At 40.2% G+C, this 16,774-nt stretch overlaps 1 protein-coding gene across 1 annotated transcript in view; it reads right to left on the reverse strand.

The window, feature by feature from the left end:
* Nucleotides 1-1,685: 1,685 nt before the first annotated feature.
* The window catches only part of PPTC7 (protein phosphatase targeting COQ7), a gene marked incomplete at both ends in the record, with an annotated part of 34,577 nt that continues 19,488 nt past the window's right edge, over nt 1,686-16,774 (reverse strand). Inside the window, 5 exons of the mRNA XM_084254306.1 lie at nt 1,686-1,744; nt 2,816-2,945; nt 4,734-4,857; nt 7,918-8,112; nt 13,392-13,575. Coding sequence (XP_084110432.1) covers nt 1,686-1,744; nt 2,816-2,945; nt 4,734-4,857; nt 7,918-8,112; nt 13,392-13,575 — 692 coding nt within the window. The remainder of the gene's footprint in view (nt 1,745-2,815; nt 2,946-4,733; nt 4,858-7,917; nt 8,113-13,391; nt 13,576-16,774) is intronic.

The following is a 16,774-nucleotide window of genomic DNA, read 5'->3' on the forward strand; positions in this document are numbered from 1 at the left end:
ATTACTGAACGGCTTACAAATGAATAAATCATTCTTATTATAAATGAAATGCCTGTTACAAGCATGATGCATTGAAATATAGTAATGACATGTACATGGTACATGTTAAACAATTTTAAATAAAACAAAAGCCTGACAGTTACTCAAATATACAGTACAAATCCACAAAACAAAATCTTTTAAAACAAATTGAGGTAACCTCAAACATAAGTTTTAATGCAATAAACCCGGGAGTAAGTATCTCCTTTAGAGAAAGACTGTCTACATTCTCCTCAGGTTTAACTGCATTCTCATCTATACACCAATGTTACCTGACTTATATATAAAACATGGCTTTAATTTAAGGATTTCTAAGTATATACTTTTCTACCACCAAGTTAATGAAGGGAAAAAAAAATTGACCCAAAAATATATATCTTTACAGCAGTTGACGTGTACACAAACCTTAAAAATAAGTTTGAGCTTACAGATAGGGGGAAAACGATGCAGGGTAGTTTTATAAGGAAACTATACACTGCAAGATGGCTATTTGGAAACTGTAAACATTAAGCTTGATTCAAAACCCCTAAATTTCTGTGTAGGGTAAATGTCAGATCATCATTAGGAGTTTTCCTCGTGGACTCTTGCGCTGCTGCCTCTGCCCATGGTGCTCTTCCACGGGACTCCCTGAATTTGGTGCATGGTCTGCAGTAAGCAAGGCTACTAATAAAAGGTCTGCGGGTGAGATTAGGAGTAGCATGACCGAGAAAGTCTTACGAAATTTAAAGTGACAGCCGTCCATTCCTAACCTGAGCCCTTAGGCCTAGGGCCCCCACGCAGCGGGCATCATATCAGACAGCTGGGAGGAACTGCAGCCAGAATGTTAAATTTCTAGACTTTAAGGAGTTTTACGATCTTGAGTAATCTTTCTGTTAAAAAATTGTGGTGGAGTCTTCCCCCAACCCTCCTGCAGGTCAGGCCAGCAGCCTATGATTTGTACTAATTGATAAACTTTCATCAGCACAATTACAGATCTTTTAACCACCATGAAGTATTTGCATCCATATAACTAAACTGAATTTTTCTTTCAATCTGTAAAACAAAAAAACCAAAAAACTCCTGGGATCAAGATTTCATAATCTCAGAGCATTATTTTAGAGCAGAATTATAAGCTCCTGAAAAATAGGAGTTTATAATAAAAACACAAAGCCACACCCAATCATCGTAACAAAGACTGTATAGTACATGTATAACATTTCTTTGATGAATAATGTATGTTTTGAGTAGATGTACCACAACATACAATTTGTGTTATGACTTTTAAAAATCCCTTTTACACACTGTAGTTTTGAATTCACCTTACCAACATTGCTCATTCTCATTTCTTGACCCATTTTTGAAAAGTAGTAGCCACTCTGGCTTTCAAAACCTCCATTCCATCATGGATAGGACAATGAGAAACGAAGGCCAATCTTCAACTCTTGTGTCCATCTTCAAATGTTGCTGGCAGATATGAGCTAGTGGATGATAGTAGTGGTTCTCAACAAAGATCTCAATGGGGTTTCAAAAATACACGCAAAAGGCTTACATCACTGGCCATTGAGATCAGTGGCAAAGAAATGTGGTCCTGCCAGCAGGATCAACACACACAGCAGGGGAGAGTTTGGGGTGATGAAAGGAAAGGCAGGAGTTGACACTGGGGCGAGTCAGTCTGTATACTCAGCCACTATTGAAAGAAGGACGGTGATGTCATCAGGCTTTCCACCTAAAATGAAAATGAAGTTGTATTATCTTAAAAGGAAAAGGCAATCAAGAAATGTAAGCCTGAATAAAATAAGTACCAGAAGACAAATGCTTGCCATCAGGCAAGTTTGGTTTGTCAATATGCTCTAGTAGAAAATAGGAAAAATGATTTGGTAAAGAGAAGCAGTTAAACAAAAACACCAAGAAATTACATGTAATGGAAGTGTTTTTCAAAGTTGGCCCTGTTTACAACTGGAGCTGTTAAAACAGTCACCACATCCTCTGTTCAAAGCAATCACAGTAAAGACAAAATCTGGTTTAGATAATCTGACCTCACGAGCAAGTTACATGCTTCTACCCACAGTCCTAATTTGGACAAACATATTCAATGTCTGGAGCTAGGACTAGTCTTGTATTCTAATCTGCTGAACAGCTATGGCAAGTGCTTTCCCCCTCTAGTTTCGCATTTCCTGGAGGGCTAAGAAATGCTTTCCATGTCATTTCAGTAGGAAACCTTACCACCCCTACTACTTCTAAGTTGCCGGTACCAACATGTTTTCCCTGCTTTAAGAGTGAACTACTTGCACATTCCCAAAGTCATACAGCCCTCAGCAGATAGAAGGACTCGAGCAAGGATAAACACAGCTTCTCTCTTCAAAACCTGCTGTGGCAATTTGGCAGGCAAATACTGCCAATGAGTCCCAAAAAGTCAGAGGAAGGGACAGCTGAAATGTCAGAGCAGTGAAGGGCAGAATGTTACACTGTTAAGAATGTCCAGGCCTTCCAGGCAGAGCTCAGAGGCTTTTTGGGCTTAGGTCCAGGCAGTGCAGTGGTGGCAATAAATGGCTCAGATTTCGCCTGCCTTTGCAGGCAACGAAACTCAGTTCTGAAGGGCATTTCTGTGGGGAAGGCATGATGACATGCACATGCTCTTGTTCCAGTGCGAAGGCCTGCTGACCTTGCTGAAAGCCTCAGACTCACAGCTGGGAGAAGACACCTCAGAGTCTCACTCCAGGGCTCTAGTGTACCTCGCCAATAGCCCAGAATACGCCCATCCTACTATGTCTCCAATTAGTCCTAAAAGAAAGCTTACCTCTCACATTCAATCCGTTGTCACATGCAAATTGTGCAAAGGGTGACATATAATTTGGGTCATAGGCCAACTCATGAGCTTGCTCTGCAATGCTTCTTGCTGTCTGTTGTATACTCTCATAATTTGAATTCTAAGATGAAAGAACGCAGGAGTTATTTTCACCATGTCTCATGATTTCTGCATGCAAGCATACTCCTTCCAAGTATCACTTTTTAAGACGCTAATATTTATCTAACCACAGTGTCCACCATTTAAGTTTTATGCCAGTTAAAGACGTTAAAACAATTCATCTTGATAAAATGAACGAACAAGACCACCAATGCTGTGTGCATAAAATGTCAATCAGAGAAACCCTTTGAGTGGGTGGCTGTAGGCCATAAAGTTTAGATTTTCAGGTTTGCTTTTTTTCCCATTTGAAATTCTTGAGGTATTTTTGCTAAAATGGGATAGGATAAAAAAAGATAGATTTTGGGCCACTCCTGGTGGTGCAGGCTGTTGAGCACAGTGCTGTGAAGCTGTCCGCAGCCTCTGCAGCGCAGATTCAATCCCAGCCAGCCGGCGAGGGTCCCACATGGTGCGGCAGACCTCTCCTGTCTCGCCCACTGCTCCCCTCAGCGGTATATTTCGTTAGTTCTGCCTGTTCTATTCCCTGCTCTGTCTCTGGTGAATCCTCTCACCCTCCCGCGCATCTGGCCTGTACCCTGGTTCTTGTATAAATAAATAAATAAATAAAATCTTAAAAAAAAAAAAAAATAGATAGATTTTGACAGCACTTTTGGGATGACTGCAGAGGTTTTCTTGCTTGGGAATGTACCCGGGGCCAACTATAGTTTGCTTTCCCAGTAAAAGCTGCCACTGGCCCTACTAAAAATAACTTTAGAATTTTGTATTATGAAAGAATCCTGTTTAGCCTTAACCTTGAGCCATACCCTTATCCTTGCTGCTTCAACTACCTCATCTATAAAATGGGGATGGCAACAAGGTTTATTTTAGCTCCAACATTCTAAGATTTGAAACAGTTTCAATATAAATAAATAAGAACAGGCTGCCATTTTAAGTTTTAATGTGACTTCCACAGAGAGGCCTTCCTTGACACATCTTTCTAAAACAGCCATCCTCTCTATCCACTACTCTTTACCTTGCTTTAATTTTCTTATTTACACCATCATTATCTATTTTTCTCTCTGTGATATGTCTTCCTCTGTTAGAATGTGAGCCCCCCACAGGCAGGGAATGTGTTCTTTCTGCTCACCACCCTGGCACCACACAGAGCACAGACAGGCACAGAGTTAAGGATTTTATACTGTGGTCTTAATTCTCACTGCAACCTTACAAAATAGGACCTTTTGTAGACCTCCCCCCTCCCTACTTCCTCCCCGCCCCATTTTATAGAAATTATTATTCTAAAAGTTTAGAAATATGTGCAAAGTTATACTGGGTCCTGGTAAAGACATGAGAAAAAAATTGGTGGCGGAGTTTGTACGTTTACAAAGCCAGGAGAATATGGAAAGACTGGTTTTCACTTCCTTCTACTTTGTCTGGATCAAGTCTGAACTGTTTTGTTACTCGTGACAGCTCAGGTCCTATCAAGGCCCCTGGACATTGGCTGCCCTCTGCTGCTGCTTTGGCTGGCTCTGGAATCACAGCTTCCTCATCTTGGCTTTTCCTGCCTTAACCACACTACTAAAGGCTTGTATGAGAAGCCTCTTTTCCCTGCAAGCTCTCCTGATTTGCATACTCTGTGAGAATATGCAAAATATTTGCGCTTACAATTGCTTACAAGAACTATTATTATTTTTCTAAATTCACAAAACAGTCCTTTCCAAAACTACAAAAAGAGAGAATGTAATCAAATTAATAAAACTTAGCTGCCCAGAGATGGCCACTGTTTCTAAGAGTTGGCCTTGAAGTGAATTACCTTTAATTTTTTCAGCTCCTGAAGGATCATATAATCAGGCATGTTGTCAAAGAGCCCATCTGTGGCTGTCAGGATAATGTCTCCTAGCTGGACATCGAAAGAAGTGCTATCAGCAGCATCAGGACTATGGCAAGGACAAAGTGGGCAGAATGAAAAAAGCACTTTAGAAATACCATTGAAAGTTTCTAATAGGATCCAAGTTACAATAAAATGAGGCTTTAAGAAAAGCTAATTTATAATAACAGAGGCAAAAATAAAGACCAATCATTCTAAAATTCCTAACTCTGAAATCATTATTGGAAAATTCTGGTAAAAATATTTCAAAAGTTTAACTAAAACTACCAAATAAAATTGAGTTTGATGATTAGTCATATGTAATTTAAAAGGGGAAGCATTCTTTTCTGAATCAAATACTAACATGCCTCTAAAATCCTAGTGGAAATGAGTATTTATTTCCTAACTTTTTAAGAGCCAAATTCCATCCTCTCTTACTCATTTCCCACGCAGCCTTGAATCTCTTTTTCAGGAGGCTGTTAGTGTGGAATACTGAGCACCATGGAGGAGTGCATGCAAATCCTGTAAGAATTCATATGAAATACCCCCAGTGGTGTATCTTACTATAGTACTAGTAAGCACTAGTAGTAAGTACTTTCTCTGGCAGAGGTAGGACTATGTGTTCCTCAGGATTTACAAAGTGTCATACTGAGGTATTTATTAGTGTGTCTGGCAATAATAGATGTTCAAGAAACAGCCACTGAAACAGAGTAACTGACCTTCCAAACTGGGGAGGGTGAGGGGTGGAAGGGACACTCTGATATATTAATAAAGAAAGCAAGATGATCCACAGGTGGGGATCCTTCTATAGTAGAATATAAATCTGGAAGGATGCAAAGAAAGATGGCAGTGCAGTGGCTACCTCTGAGAAGAGAATGCATGGCTGGGGTAGGGATCAGAGGTAGACGTCATGACAACTTTTGGGTAAAACTTTTACAAAGATGACGGAAAATTTTTTTCCTTTGACATCACTTGTTGAAGGGGATAAACCCCAAGTGGGGAGAAAAGAAAAGGTCATACATTCAAAGCGTTAATAATGGCCCCCCTCGGCCTCCCTGGTGGTGCAAGGGGTTAAGCACCACACTATGAAGCAGTCCGCAGCCTCTGCAGCACCAGTTCAATCCCCTGCTGGCCAGGGAGCAACCCACATGGCACATCAGACCTCTCCTGACTCACCCCGCTGCTCCCCTCAGCAGTCTATTTCAGTCAGTCTGCCTGTTCTGCTCCCCACTCTGTCTCTGGTGAATCCTCTCACCCTCCTGCATCTCTGGCCTGTACCCCAGCTCTTGCATGCACAAATAAATAAATCTTTAAAAAAAAAAAGACTAAGGAGATACATGCAGCAAGGGGGTAAAATAGAAGAAAGACTGCAAAACTGGTGGGAAACAGGTTGGTGTCTTCTCTGAAATAAACAGAAACAATACAAGATACTTCACATTTGCTCAGTCTTTGGATTATAGAAATTTAGATTAATGAGCAGGTTGGCACTGAAGCTCTGTTTAATGCTAAGGTTTTTTCCCAGGAGTGTCCTCTGTTAGTCTGCCTGTGAGAGACTTGCTGCCATTGGACAGTTTGTCCTCTTCTCCCTACACTCCCACCCATGAGCTTGGTGTTCTGCCAGTTGCAGTTTTGCCCACTTTGAGTGAACATACTGTGCTGCTGGAAACTTTTGACTGCACTGAAACACGAGCTGAAATCACATGCTAGCAAGCTGTCTCTGGGCTCCAGGGGAAGCAATCTCCACCTCACTGGCTGGCAGCTGGCAGACAGGCAGAATGTTGCCCTGACTGGACTGTCCCAAAGATAGCATGTGAGATATGGCAGGGCCACTCTGGCACTTAGAAGCCAGAACAAGAATCAAATAAAGGAAAGTGAACACACTGCTTTCCTAAAACTTAAGCTGAGCTTGGTATTGACCAAGCTTGGGCTTCTGGGTTCTTCCTTCTCTGTTATGGCTAATATTATGTATTACAGCAACTGAAGAAGGGCCTATAATCAAATATTCTTCCAATTATGGTAATCGGCCTTACTTTAGGTGGAAAGTGCTTCCTTCTCCCTAGGACTCAGTGGTGGACTTTAGGTCAATGACACTGAATACCTGAATATATAATGTGTTCACTGCAGTTTAAAAGATGGCAGTTACAATCAATTTACCTTAGCATGGACTTAAGATAGGCCTTAATAATTACTAAGCAGAGACAACAGGAACTTGTTAGAATGCTGCTTTAAAAAAACAAAAAACAAAAAACAAAGGATCACTTAACATTTATGAATTGCCAACTATGTTTCTGCCAGGACCTGTAAGATTGTGAAAGGCAGTGCAACCTGAGACTGTCTAACCTTATTCTGTAGTCTGATCTTAGAAAAGATCAACTTTAAAAGTTGATTTTAGCATTCGCTTCAGCAGCACATATACTAAAAAAATTGGAATGATACAGAGAAGATTTAGCATAGCCCCTGCGCAAGGATGACACGCAAACTCGTGAAGCGTTCCATATTTCAAAAAGTTGATTTTAAAAAGTATAAGACTTGGAAGGTCCTTGACAATTTAAAGATGAACTGAAAAAGTGAAAAAGCGAACACCTCACAGCATCATCACAGATCATGTCCAAGATCACCTTTGACTCCATTTCTTGCAAGTTAACTTTGCTCTGACAGATTCTGCATGGACTACAAGTTTTGCTTGTTGCATTCAACAAAATCATTCCTGAGAACAGAATGCATTCTCAAGAAATGGAAGCTGTTCTGATAAATCCAGCAGATGTCTGCTGGACTCTTCCCTAATAATGTATCAAAGTCTTACACAGACAATGGCATGCCTGAATGATGACTCATTTCTCCAGCACAATTTAATACAAACTGTATGTACCATTTAGTCTTAGTATGAAAGCTTGATATAGTATTTTCAGTCTTGTCAAATCATTGGGTATTTATCAAATTCAACTTGGCTGCAATATCATTTTTGAGCAAAGTATCTTTCAAACTAAAAGGTCCTCCTGATGAGAATATTTTTAGTATGTCTTTTCTCACGTGAAAGGGAGAATGCCTACCCCCACTCTAGTTAAGGGGGAACAGAAGGGAATCTGTGGGTAAGTCCTGATCACACTTCATGTTCAAGAGGGGAGGTTACCTGTCACTCAAGATGACTCCCTCAGCTTCAGGTGGTGCGATGGAGAGCTGGAATGGAGTGTTGAAGTAATGCTGCTGCTCATCTGACCGGTGCACAACTTCGCCGCCCCTAACAACCAGAAAGCCTGAATCGCCCAGGTTGGCTGTGTGTAAGCGATGGCTAGTTCTGTCCAGCACCACAATGCAGGCAGTACTGCTACCTAGAAACAAAAAGTCATCTCCATTTATTTTTTCTTCCTGGTTGCCTCTGCATATGCATTTTTTTATAACATTACCCCAAAGAGCAACGTGTCATAATGTGAACCTCCTTTCCCTGAAGAGAACCTTTATTGGTAATGTGCCATATCTCCCACTGTCAATAGTGACACGATCAGAGCCAACATGGTGGGGGGAAAAAAAAGGAATTTATATTGTAAATGGAACACAGATAATTGAATTCTACCATTTGCCAAGAAAGAAAACATTCTATTATTTATTTATTTACTATTATTATTATTTTATATATTTTTATTTATTTATTTACACAAGAACCGGGGTACAGGCCAGATTTGCGGGAGGGTGAGAGGATTCACCAGAGACAGAGCGGGGAACAGAACAGTCACACTGACTGAAATACACTGCTGACAGGAGCAGCGGGCAAGACAGGAGAGGTTTGCCATGCCATGTGGGACCCTTGCCAGCCAGAATCAAACCGGCGCTGCAGAGGCTGCAGACAGCTTCACAGCGCTGCGCTCAACCACCTGAGCCACCAGGGGAGGCCCAGAAAACATTTTAAATGGCTGATACTTAACCACAGTATTTTCTTTCAATACTGCTATAACCTATGCCAAATGCTTGAAAGTGTGCTGCTGAGACATTACATTTTAATATTTAAATGCCAGAATGAGAATGTTACATTTCTTTAACATTCCCATTAGTCACAGGCAGGAAACTTTCTTTACCAAGTTCACTAACATAAATAAGACATAAACTAACAGGGCACAATAACTAAAATTTTAAATCAGATTTCCATCTGTTGAGGTCATGAACAGCATTTACTGGAGACTGACTCGCTATGAAGTAATAAGAACAATTATCACAGGTAGCTCGTGGAATTAACCTGTTCCACGAGGGAAGAGGCTGTTACAGAGCAAAGAGGCTGCATTCCAAGCAGAGAGCAAGGAGCATTTGTGTACCTTTGCTGCACACACAGCTCAAAAGGCCCTCCCCAGACTACAAGACTGATGGCACAATCAGTAAGACCACTTTTTTTTTTTTTCTCTTTCTTTTTTTTTTAATAGAGGCATGCTTTTATTTATTTATTTGTTTGTTTGTTTGTTTTGTTTTTATACATGCACTGGGTACAGTCAGAAGCACGGGAGGTTGGGAGAATTCATCAGAGCCAGAGCGGGGAGCAGAGCAGGCAGAAGGACCGAAGTACACTGCTGAGGGGAGCAGCGGGCGGCAGGAGAGGTCTGCGCGCCATGTGGGACCCTCCTCCGGTGGCCGGGGAGCAACCGGGGATCGAACCGGCGCTGCAGAGGCCGTGGGCAGCTTCGCAACCCAGCGCTCAACCGCTGCGCCACCGGGGAGGCCCCAGTAAGACCACTTTCAAGTACTAACATTTAAAACTATACCTATAGAAAAAGGCGAAACAGAAAAATAAGCGATTCACCAAGAAATAAAATGTAAATAATTTGTAACTACAGGGGAAAAAATGATCATCTCACTAGCAACTTTCACCTACTAGGCTAGTAAGTGTCAAAACCCAGAGTTGACAAGAGTGTAGGGAATGTGAGAGAGTGATGCTAAAGACCTTTCTAAAGAACATAACCCTGAAAAATGTGCATAGCCTTTGATCTAGCAATTCCAATTGTGAGAATTCATACAAAGAAAATAACTGGAGGTTATTTAGACTTATGTACAAAAACATTGTTTAAGATCAGGAAGAAACAGAAACCACCTATATATCTGACATTAAGGAACTGGTTAAATAAATTACAGTACAGCCATTCAATGGAAAGCTGTATACTATAACATAATTCTTAGAAAACAGATTCCAATCAACCTCCCTGCTAATTCTGGCTGTGTGACCTGAGGCAAATTACTTAACCTCTCTGTGCCTCGTTTTCCTCATCTATAAAGATAAGAATAAATACCTCAGAGTTGGAGATAATATTAGTTAAATCATGGCAAACACTTATAACATATTATAATAAGCATTACCCATTTGATAACCACTCAAATGATAAGACATAAATCTGAAAATGGAAGATAATTTAAGTAGATTACAAACTAGTATTAAAGTTCCCTTTAAAAAAGTGGTATTAAAAGAACTAGTCACCAAAAAGAGTGAAATTAACTATAGTTTTTTTTTTTTAAAGAAAGCAATATTAGGAAAAGGATGAGCTGCTGACAGTTAAAAAGCAAAATGAAACAAAAACACAAGCTGTGGGTCCAGAGGTCCTAAATCCAGTGCTCCATCATGTTCTAGCCGCGTGACTCTGACTTATTCTCTTTTATCTCAGTTTCTTCTTAACAAAATGAGGACTAGAGATACCTAGGTATCTACCTTACCGGGCTCTCAGGTAAACACACAGATTCAATTCCTGTTGCCATTATTCTACACAAAGATAAAAGATCTGGAAGCATAATCACTAAAATGTTAACAGTTTTCTTAGTGTGACGAGTAATTGAATTTTGAAAATATAAGCACGGGCACTAACCCTAACTCTCAGCTGTCTAGTCCCTATCCATTAAATAGTGACGAAAAACAGGTGCTGTAACTAACTGGCAGTGCCTTCACATGAACTGCTCCATCACTTCTATTAGAGCTCAGATCACCAACTACCCTCTCTTCCTATCTCGGCACACAAAAACTCCAGTCATTCATCATTAACAGAATAGAAACAGGTCTTTAAAAGTTGATGGGGTTAAGTGAGAACAAAAAATGACAGATGAATAACAGCCCTGAAATTTTGCTGCAGGAAGGACTCATGTTGACTCATAAAACTCACTGACAAACCCAGGCTATCATTTTGCTTCCCTTGTGGCAGTAACTGGCTGAGTCAGAATCAAAATGGTCCTCAGGAGTGACTGAGCTTAAAAATGCACAACAGTCCTAACGGAGGCAAGCCCTGTCTTACAGAATCATGGGGGCTTGGAGTGTATTCTTCTCTCCTGTATTAAAATTATTGACTGTGTGCCCGTGACTAAGGTCCTGACAGTCTAATACTGGGAGACTGGTGCTTTGAATGTGTTTAGAGCAGGAAAAGCAGGGGAAGAATAATCAGAATAGAGATGCTAAGAACAACAGTGCAGGATGTTCGAAAGACTGACCAATCCAGACAGACATCCAGGCAAATTCCTCATGCTAAAATGGAAATATTTTTATTACCCAGCCCTTCATTTTGTAAACTACTACTAAGCCTTTTGTGCAGCAAACAGAGAAAGGCATAACCTTATTAGGATTGACCCTTCAAATTCTTAACATGTGTTGGCTTCACAGGACCTAAATCCGCTTACGGGTTTCTGAGGAAATACATGACAACAATTAGCCTGTGATGTCAACTCAAATCTAGAAATTCTCAAAAAATGAAGTGGTTATAGCTATCAGTTTGTACTTTATATCGTAATTATGAGTTTTTAGTAATTGCTGGATTTAAAAAACAAAAAAGAGGAGTACCCTTCTGTAAAGTTATTGATTATATCTGAGGTTAAGAAAAACTCAGCAGCTTGTTATTGCCAAAATATGCTTGAGTTTAGTCACACATTTGAGAAGTGTAGATTAGGTGAGAGAGATATGTGTATGTGTTAATGGTAAGAAAGATTATTTCGATCTCTTTTAAGAAAAAAAAGTATTAAATTCAGCGTAAGAAGACCTCTAAGAGGTCTTAAAATTTGATTAAGATCTCTGTTACATGAGAGTAAACAGGAAGGAAAGCAAGGATGGGGGTGGGGGGGAACCAAAGCTACAAAGTCAGGTTAATTTTATTTTGCAACTGGTTATTCCAAGTCACAATAAATGCAGTGGTGGGCCAGGGAAGAGGGGGAGTGTGGAGCTAAGGTGGGGAGGGGTCCGCAAAAGCACTCATGGGAACAGGCAACAGTCCTGCGCCAGGAACCTGATCTACAGTCTCCGATGTCAGACTATTACACAGCATTCTGCAATATTCTTCCCTCTCCACGTGTGTGATATTGCATGAAGTTGTTTAAGTTGTTCCTTGGATTGCCCAAAATCATGTGGTGAACTGACAAAGAGGTGCCAGAAATAAAATCTAGGATGTTTCACTGTGCCAGGCACACTCCCGATTACATGTCCAAGAAACAGTGGATTAAGAAAAAGTGGTATATTGAAATCTCAAGACAAGATTTCTCCTCAATTAGAAGGAAAACAAGCTTCAATTAGGAAAAAAAAGAAGTATAAGATGGCAGTGTGATGAAAAGAACCTCTTCTTGCAGAGGATTTTAATTGAAGGTAAAATTCTACAATGTGGAGATCTCCATTAACACTGAAGAGAGGCTGATTTTAAATGTGGAAAGTCACAGGAAGGGAGGCCTTCTAGTAACCAAGATGATGCTGGCAATTAGAACCGTTAATAATACCCTTTCTGAGAGTCTGCTTAGAAGACTAACTTCTCAGAAAGCCAGTTAAAAAATGTATGTGGAAGCCTGGCCAAAGGATGTGCCATTAGCATATCAAATAAACAAACGCTAGGTATCATTAGATTTCTAATACAAGCGTAACAGGGATCTATTTTGTGCCATGCACTTTCACAGACTAATGAACTAAGGGGTAGAAGTATGGCGTGTCTACTGGCAAGCTGAATTTCCCACAGATAAGCAAATAAATTTTAGATGCCAGACCCCACCCCCTTTCTCCCTCCCTCAGAGAAAAATTATCCTGAATTACACAACCATTTGCTTTTCTTTCATCGTATTTTAAAATCTCTAAACAGTACAGCTTACTTGTTTTTATGTTTCTGAACTTGAAATATATGGAGTTAGACTTTGAGGTGTGTTCTGCAATGTCCTCTTTTCCCTCAACATGTTTCTAAGTGCTGCAGGCGGCTTTAAGTCATTCCTTTTCAAATTATTCCTTTTCAAATGCCATCTACTGATGGATTTTTAGGTTGTTCCTTTCTCCTGCTCTTATAAACACTGTTACTATTAACCTTCCTGTCTCTTGACAAAGCTACACTTAATCTTTCTCCAGTCTGGGGGATAGACCTGGAAGCTGGACAGCTGGGGCATGCCTATGTACACGCTTAACTTTATACTGCAATGTCAAATTGTTTCCTAAAGTGTATGGTACTGAGTTATCAATACATTCCCTCCAAGCAGTATCAAGTATCTGGATAGTCCACAGCTTCTCTACCAAACGATGCTTAACAGAAGACCCCAGGAAAAAAACTGGGCTGGTAAGTGATTTTCTTGGTTTTGTTTTTCAACCAGTTCCTGGTGTTCTTTAGTGAGGAAAATACATAGGATATCTACTTACCCAGCAAAGGTACTTTATTCTGCAGCAACTCACAGTAGCTTGTGGTGAGGATTCCAATGGGATTACTTGGGACAAACCGTCCTTCTTTTACTAACCGTTCACAAGTTCGCATTAAAGTCCCTGAGAATTGAGATGGATCAACTCCATAGTCTCTCCATCCTCCCACACCATCTGCAACTCCTTTAAAAAAAAAAAAAAAAAAATTACTGGTAAAGGTCATTCATACTAACTTCTCAGGAACTCTTACTCCCAACAGTCAATTTACACACACACACACACACACACACACACACACACACACACATATATACACACACACCCTGAAATTCAAAATAAAATGTGCATGAGTTTCATGTATCACACATGAATACTTCTAAGCCAACTTCTTACTTGGAATCTGATCTTTAATATATTGATGAATAAGTATGTGTGCTGCCACAGGGTGGCATTGCCTACCAGCCAAGAGTTCATTTTCAGCAGGGTTATCATCTTTGTATAGAAGTATTTGTGTCATTAGTCTTTGCTGGTATAAGAAAAAAAGAAAACTGGTTCACATGTGCTTATGTTAGTGATTGCCAGAGCTGGAGATCATTAAGAATAACAAAGCAGCAAACTTTTAACTCTAAATACTGACCAATACTATGAAATAAACAACAAAATTAAGATCATATCCCATCTTCTTTCCTCTTCCCTCAGACTCACCATCCTGTATAGGGCTGCACTGGCCAATACAACACACAGCCGCACACCTGAATGGGGAGGGTTCAAACTGAGATTTGCTCTATGTATAAAACACACACTGGATCTTGAAAAAAAAATTTTTTTGTATACACACACCCACACCCAACAAAAATCTCATTGCTTTATAGATTACATGTTGAAATACTTTTTGAGTCTAATATACCACAGAGAATACACTGTAAAAATTAATTTCACCTGTTTCTTTTTACTTTTAATTTCTATTTATGTTATGAGATTTAAAATGACATGTGTGGTTCACATAATTCTTCTACTGGGAAGTACTCGTCAAGACTATCACAGGTGCACAGAAGTGTTCATGAGTTCAGAGTCTGCATAGGCTTCTTTTATCAGGAAGAAATTAGTGTTCAAGAAAGTAAGATACCAAGGTAAACATCATACCATTTCCATCTCCTTCCAAGATCAACTTAGTCATTCTCTTCAACATTAAAATCAATTTTCTTTTTTTTTAAGATTTATTTATTTATGCATACAAGAGTTGGGGTACAGGCCAGAGGTGTGTGTGGGGCGGTGGTGAGAGGATTCACCAGAGACAGAGTGGGGAACAGAACAGGCAGATTGACCCAAGTACAATGCTGAGGGGAGCAGTGGGCGAGTCAGGAGGTCTCCTGCGCCATGTGGGTTGCTCCCTGGCCGGCTGGGGATCAAACTCGTGCTGCAGAGGTTGTGGATAGCTTCACAGGTTGCGTCTCAACCCCTTGCGCCACCAGGGAGACCCTAAAATCAATTTTCAATTGTCTTTTATATTCAAATAAACCAAGAGAACAAAAATGTCACCTACAGATAAAGCTTTAAATGAGCATAAATGAACTTGCTGGAGCCATTCTGGAACCTCTGAGAAAAAGCATTTGTTTTAGAAATAAGGGACTGTAAGCAGTCAATGAACCAAAGGAAGATTTTAGTTTACTTCACACCACTCTGTATTGTTTAAATTTGTTTTCATTATGAGTGTGTACTGATTTTATAATAAAATATTAGGGATTTTATTAAGTCTTAAGGCTTTCTGAGCTGGAAGCATCCTCCCCATACACTTTGTGTTTTTCGTACATTCAACTTTTCTAAACATTTTTAAAGAATGTATTTGGTGTAAAAGTATGAGAATGCCTATACATGAAAAACTGGCTTTATGTAAAAAGGGCACATTATACTCTTTTTCTGGTGATGGCACTTATCATACAAAAATGGAATACCCCCTGAAAACATTAAGAGGAATCAACTGAGGGGCTTCCCCTGGTGGTGCAGCAGTTGAGCGCTGGGCTGCGAAGCTGCCCGCAGCCTCTGCAGTGCTGGTTCCATCCCTGGCCACCGGCGAGGGTCCCACATGGCGTGAGAGACCTCTCCTGCCACCCTCCCCTCAGCAGTGTATTTCATCAGTCTGCCTGTTCTGTTCCCTGCTCTGGCTCTGATGAATTCTCTCACCCTCTCATGCTTCTGACTGTACCCAGTGCTTGTAAATAAATAAATATATATTTTTTTTTAAAAAAAAAGAGGAAACAATTGGAAGGGCAGTTATCACTACTGGGACACTTCCCTACCTATTGTGACCAACAAATAACCAAAATTTCATTTTGGGGCAAATCTAAATCAATTAGACGATATAATATCTGGGATTTGTTTTGAAATAATGGGGAGGGGAGGTTGATGGAATAGTAGATGAAACAAGATTGGCTTATGAATGGAAAATTGAAGTTCAATGAATGGTACAGTCATCTTTCTAATTTGAGATATATTTGAAATTTTTCGTTGTACATTTTATTTTATTTATTTATTTAAAGATTTATTTATTTATTTATTTATTTATTTATTTATTTATTTATTTATACAAGCACTGGGTACAGTCAGAAGCACGGGAGGGTGAGAGAATTCACCAGAGCCAGAGCGGGGAACAGAACAGGCAGACTGACAAAGTACACTGCTGAGGGGAGCAGTGGGCGGCAGGAGAGGTCGGCGCCCCATGTGGGACCCTCCTCTGGTGGCCAGGGAGCAGCCGGGGATCGAACCGGTGCTGCAGAGGCTGCAGGCATCTTCGCAACCCAGCGCTCAACCGCTGCGCCACCGGGGAGGCCCCATTGTACATTTTAAATAATGATGATGATTACAAAAAAAAAATATCCTTCAACTTGCTGTGTGGACAGCAAGAGCCTTTCAGAAGGAGAGGATGAGCGAAGAGTTTGTCTCGGTGGCTCAGCAAGAATTGGTAGCTGCTATCACAGGGATTTGGGATCGTGAAGCAAAAGGTTTCACCAAGTATCCTGTGTGTGGGAACAGCAGTGGTGGAGGAAAGAAAAGCATAAGGATGACAGATCTACCCTTTTAGGAAGAAGTATTTATCTCTGCTTTTTTTCAGGAAGTTGTGAGGAAATTCTTAAGAGAACTGAGGATTGTTCAGTAGGAATTTCTTGAGTAAGATTTTGCATAATTCAAAATGCAACAATGTGGGTTAAAACACAAAACACAGTTATAATCTTTACAACTCCATCTGATTAATCATTCATTCTTTGCAAACTACTGCCTCCTCAAGGGAAAAATATCTTCTTAGCTGGCCTCTAATCCAAGAGTCACAAACTTTAAATATAAACTAATTTCATCTATAAATGCCCTTCACAAGAAAACCATTAAA

The sequence above is a fragment of the Talpa europaea genome (genome assembly GCF_964194135.1).
Source record: "Talpa europaea genome assembly, chromosome: 14".
Lineage (NCBI taxonomy): Eukaryota > Metazoa > Chordata > Mammalia > Eulipotyphla > Talpidae > Talpa > Talpa europaea.